Below are 5680 nucleotides of genomic sequence, written 5' to 3'. Positions count from 1 at the left end.
GTAGCGATGAGTCTGTTCTATATTGGCACTGTGATCTTCGGTGATTTCACGGGGTTTGTCCACTAAAGCACAAATTTAGCTCTCTCAACGAAAACACAGTTCAACAGAAACTTGTACTCTGTTTGTTCGGTTTCCAGGTTCCACCTTGGAAGACTTCTCCAAGTCGTAGCAGAGTTCGTGAGTTGACATACTTTTATGCGACGGAAATCGGCGTGCGTCTTCTCATCTCATCCATTCTGTGAATGACAATTCATTTTCCGGAGTAACTGTTTTATGTATTCGATTATAAGGCGTGAGAACAAACGATTAAAAACGGAACCAGAGGACAATGGCTGAGGAAAGTTCGGAAGTTGTGAATGCCGCCTACGGGGCATCGCATGAATTGTGGAATCACACAATCGTGTATGATGACGATTACATTTACGACATGTTCCTGCGTGCTAGGAGAAGAGTTTACCCAGAATTCCACGAGTACTTCCTCATCGCATTCTACGTGGCGATACTCATCTTGGCGTTGCTAGGCAACACGATGGTCTGCGTCGCCATCTTGAAGAACGACCACATGCGCACCGTGACGAATTATTACATCTTAAACTTGGCTGTGACCGATATCCTGATAGCGATATGCCTGCCTACGACGATTACAACCGATATAACCGATACTTGGTTCTTCGGCAAAATCGCTTGTCATTTCATACCCTACTTTCAGGTATGCATATGATTTGACTCTGTGATTGAAATAACTTTGTTCAACTGACTCAGTGTTACATTTCTGTATCAAAAAAGAAAAGCAGAAATAGAATTAATCAATCATTCAATCGATAACAGAAGCATGAACATAGTTTCTTTGTTTTTTCGTTGAGGCACAATTGTATAGTTTTATATCTAACACGTCTAACAACGGTGATGTAATAGCACGTGTACAGGTCTTGCCAACTTGACTTGTTACGACTACTAAATTAGGATATGAAATATGTAAGGAATACATATACAATGTAACTAGCAGATTGCTTTAGGGTTTGTTCTTGTAGGTTTTACTCTTCATGAGAATGCTTTATCTGTCTGATATGTTTGGGAGTTTCAGAGAATTCAGTGCTTATAGTTCTGCATTCCTTTTTTGCAACTGATTTACAAATTGTCCTACATCGACGTAGATAAAAAAATTTGTCAATCAGTTGCAACATGAACAACAAAAATTCATTAATTCAAAGTAATCTCTTTGTTCTACCTACTTTTCTATTTTCTTCTGTTTCTTCTTTTTGTTATTTCCTTCTTGTCCTTTAATCTTACTGCCCATGCCTTTCCTCTCTTTTTTTTTTGTCTTCGTCTTCTTCTTATCCTCCGTTTTTTGTCCTTCTGTCAATCCCAAGGTTGTGTTGCTCTGTGCATCCATCTACACGTTGATGATGATCGCTGTTGATCGATACCTGGCAATCTGTCACCCGCTCAAGTTCCAGATCCGAGCGTCCCGCACGGCGCTGACCATCGCACTTGTATGGGTGGTTTCCTTCTTAGTGCCACTGCCCAAGGCCGTGGTGCAGCGGACCTTGCCCAACGTGCTTGGTCCGCACATCGGCAAGCCTACTTGGCTCACCGAATGTGATGAGGTTCGTAAATTGTACAATGTTCCGGTCCAACATTCAATAATATGGAAGACTGAACATGCGTACTTACGTAGGCCTTACATCATGTTTTCTGATTGATATGAAAGTTGTATTAATCAGATACCGATATACACGAAACTTATTATCTGTTATCGTAGTTTTTGGACATGTTGAATATTATTGAATATTATTAATAGACTCAAGTTTCATATTCCATTGTCCTCTTTGACGTTGTATTTTTCTCTAATTTTACCTTATCTTAATTACGGACTCCTAGCGTGGGGTAGTGCCCATCAAAACTTACTAGATAAATTACTTTTGTTACAAAAAAAGGTTATTCGTATTATTTGTGGCGTCCCGCCACGTTCCCATACAGAGCCATTATTTATTAAACATGAGATTTTGAAAATTAAAGATTTTTTTTTTCAACTTGGTCAGTTTATGTTTAATTACAATGTAAATGCACTTCCCAGTATTTTTAATTCAATGTTCCCACGGAACCAGTCTTTTCATGATTATCCCACTAGACAATCTAATGAGTTTCATTTACCCCTCCTGAGAACTTTATTGGCTCAGAATACAGTTATATACACCGGTCCTACATTTTGGAACTCACTGAGCTGTGAAATAAAAAATTCCCCATCTTTGTATTCTTTTAAGCGCAAGTTGAAACTTTTTTTATTAAATCCTCCCTGATATGTTTTTTTCCATAAACAGCTATAGTTTTTGTTAACCTCAGGGTTCATCATCCACCCACCAATCATTCAAACACTGAATTCATTATTACGTAAAGAAGTAGCCATTACAATCCTTGCTCAGCTGCATGCAGCACCAACTCTATGAAGCACATTCTCTACCATCCTCTGTTCCATTTCCCTTGTTCAGCGTGTAGGTATTCTATCATTCTCTCTTTTTTTTCTTTCTTTCTTTCCATACTTTTCATCTATTCTGGCAAGTTGTGTCATGTTGTTGTGTTTCTTCTGTTTTGTCCCGTCCTGTCGTATATTATATTCGTCACAAGTGTTTGTAAAAAAGTAATTCATAGGTTTTATGAGTGGTTCACAATCTACATGCTTTGCTTTTTAGTGGACCTCTCTATTCTTTCTTCCTTTTTTTTTCAACTGAAGCATGACTTTGTATCATTATTTTTTTTGCCAGTATGCGCTCCTTTGTTTATTGATACCACTTATTAATTAAGACAAATGTTCTTTGTTTATGATGTAAAACTTGATCTATCTTGTGTTATGTTTTTGTTGAAAAAGAAAAAAAGAAGAAGAATGAAGATAAATGAATTGAAATGAATTGAATATCACACAATATCGTAACGCATGAGCGAAGAATAACGGCATCTCTTTTATGTCTGTAGAACGTCTCTCTGTCTACATGACTTTATTCAAGGTTTGCAATCCATACTTCAGAACATTTATGTATCTTCCATTATTGGTCTTTGTTTTCTCTCTCTCAGTATAACCGATACACCCTTTACAAATCACTAAAGTAAATCATTCTGTTGAAAGTTTGCTTATATTCCTTAATCCTGTCTGCCACATATTGACCGCATGTTAATGTGGAGTTGCTTTACTATTCATGTGTAATTTAACAACTTGTTGATCTCAGCATGTAACTGTAGACACACCTATACACTCGTACTTTCTTTCCCTCTACGCTCGTAGATCCTCTGGCCCCAGGGGGTGTGGGAAAAGATGTACCACACTGCCTTCTTCGTCGTCGGGTATCTTCTGCCGCTGACCGTCATCGGCGTCGCCTACATCCGCGTCTGCCGTCGCCTCTGGTCTGGTATTCCCACGGAGGAAGGGTGTGGTGCGACCAAGCCCGACCTCCAGAACAACGTGATGACGACGAAGACGATCAGCAAGTCGACGGAGGCACAGCTGAAATCGCGCCGCAAGGTGGCCAGCATGTTGATCGTGGTCGTCGTCACCTTCGCCGTCTGTTTCTTTCCATTCCAGCTGCTCAACTTGCTCAAGTGAGATTTGATTTTTGTTTTTGTCCACACGATGTTAAGAAGTACCACACAAGACAGCATTTCAGATCTGATACCAACTTCATTAATCAACTACGAAATCTCTAGTCTTTATGTTCATTGCAAAACTTACTTTACAAGGCCTTTTTGGCTCAATCCAAGTTACCTTTTTTTTTCATTTTCACAGTTATGTGTAAATGATTGATTCTTCTTGTACTGTTTTGTAAAATTCAATACTGTTGTATTGTTTTATCAGAAAAAAAGATGAATAACGAATTGAACTGAATTGAATTGAAATCACATATGACAAAATAATTTTCTTTTACGAACTCCGTGCGCTCGAATGCATATCGATATGTGACGGTGGAGTTTCTTTTTATTCTTAGTTATTAATTATTCTATTCCACCTGATTTCTTATGAATGCACTTATCCAATCTTGCTTTTCGCCATTGATATGCGATAGAACTGGTATACCTTTTTTTCGACACAGACCGGATAATGGTTATTTTTGCTGATGGGATTGATGACACGACATTTGCTCCTGCGACAATTGCTCAGGTCTTATTGTCTCCAAGGTCTTCGTGTCCGGGTAAGGGTTGCGATAGGGTTTAGGTTTAGTTTGATATGAGGATTAGGATTAGGGTTAGGGTTATGGTTGTGGGTAGAAATTATGTTTGGCTTAGCGTGCAGGTATTTCATGAGAGCAATTGTTGCAGGAGCAAAATTAAATGACATGGAACACCACTTTTCGTAAGTCTCCTTTTCTCATGGCTAACAACGCGACCTAACTCTGGTCACGTCCGTATACCTTTTTATCTCTTATCCTAGGCGTCATGAGGCTTTCTCGTCTCTGGATGGATCGGTGGACTTCAACTTCGTTCACGTACCGTACATCATCGCCCATTTCATGGCCTTCGTTAACAGCGCCATCAACCCAATCATCTACAACTTCATGAGCGGTGAGTTTCAGGGCTTTTCTCTTTGGCTATTTGATTTAAAATAATACTGATTTTAGATTCATCAATCGACAGCATCCTGTGAGAAAAGAAAAACGCGGAGCAAAAGTTTCGTAAGTTAAGTTTGCTTAGAAAACCAAAAAAAAAAAAAGTTACGTTCATACAGTGAGACAATAAACGATATCAAAATATGAAGCGTAAGTCAACAAGTTGCACACACGCACACATACACACACACACACACGCACAAACGATGTAACTCAGTCTCCCTGCTGGGCAATGTTTTCTTTATTTTGAAATGTAGAAATTGATCATTACATTTCGCCTACGTTTTGAGAGTTTAAAAACTTACAGGGTAACCTTGAACCAAAATAAAACATTCCAAGATGTCTGTGCCTTGCATAATTATGCACAATTATAAAAAGGAGTGCTGTTTATTTTCTGTTCGTATAATGACATTATCTTCGTAAAGTAGAACAATTCGTGCGGGATTTTTTTTTTCGTCATAATCATAACTTGCATATTTTTGCTTCAGAGCCATCATAAACTACAGATAATTTTATGATAAAAGTAAGATGCACCGCTCATTAATTTTTCCTGATTTCTTTCCAGCTAAATTTCGCCAGGCGTTTAAGTCAATGTTCGACTGTCTGCCGTACTGCAAAGCCCCCGAGTCGGATGCCCAGAGGTCTCGACCAGGTCCTCCGTACCGCCGGGCCAACAGTACCGGCGTGTCAGACACGCACACCACGGAGTACGTGCCCATGACCTCCATAAGAAACAGCAAGAACAATAATTCCAGCTTCTCCGTAGTCGCGAAATGAAGAGGACAAGGCTTCTTTCCATCGACCTCGAGTTCGATGTCGGCGGCGTTGTCAGGAACGGACTTCATCTTGGTAGCTTGCTCAAGGATACCAATGTTGAAGGGAATCATGTGACGGTTTGATGGCGATGATTGTTGAGGACGTGTTGCAGCACAGCGCTGTACTTAAATGATACTATCTGCCATCTCATCTTCGAGACTATTATCATGACCAAATTGTGAGATACGACTTTCTTGTCGATATGGCATTGTATAATATTTATATGAGTTTTTGAAATGATTTCTTCCTGGTTGGCATTGGATTTATTATAG

At 39.3% G+C, this 5680-nt stretch overlaps 1 protein-coding gene across 1 annotated transcript; it reads left to right on the top strand.

Moving 5' to 3' along the window:
• Positions 1 to 328: 328 nt before the first annotated feature.
• On the top strand, positions 329 to 5369 carry LOC139708973 (orexin receptor type 2-like). Its single transcript, XM_071620940.1, has 5 exons — positions 329 to 709; positions 1371 to 1607; positions 3278 to 3591; positions 4418 to 4548; positions 5158 to 5369. Exons 1-5 carry the CDS (start codon positions 329 to 331, stop codon positions 5367 to 5369), a joined length of 1275 nt encoding a protein of 424 aa, XP_071477041.1.
• The last annotated feature ends 311 nt before the right edge of the window (positions 5370 to 5680 follow it).

Source organism: Diadema antillarum, unplaced genomic scaffold (genome assembly GCF_040938485.1).
Source record: "Diadema antillarum isolate AM-2024a unplaced genomic scaffold, OU_Dant_1.0 seq00001392_RagTag, whole genome shotgun sequence".
In the NCBI taxonomy this organism is placed as follows: domain Eukaryota; kingdom Metazoa; phylum Echinodermata; class Echinoidea; order Diadematoida; family Diadematidae; genus Diadema; species Diadema antillarum.
The sequence above is the reverse complement of the archived record's forward strand: the minus strand, read 5'-3'. Positions and strand labels throughout refer to the sequence as shown.

Excerpts from the sequence above, each read along its gene's own strand:
- LOC139708973 (XM_071620940.1), top strand. The coding sequence starts at position 329 with ATGGCTGAGGAAAGTTCGGAAGTTGTGAATGCCGCCTACGGGGCATCG. Across the intron at positions 710-1,370 it reads ATTTCATACCCTACTTTCAG|GTTGTGTTGCTCTGTGCATC; the intron begins GTATGCATATGA and ends GTCAATCCCAAG. Across the intron at positions 3,592-4,417 it reads CAGCTGCTCAACTTGCTCAA|GCGTCATGAGGCTTTCTCGT; the intron begins GTGAGATTTGAT and ends CTCTTATCCTAG.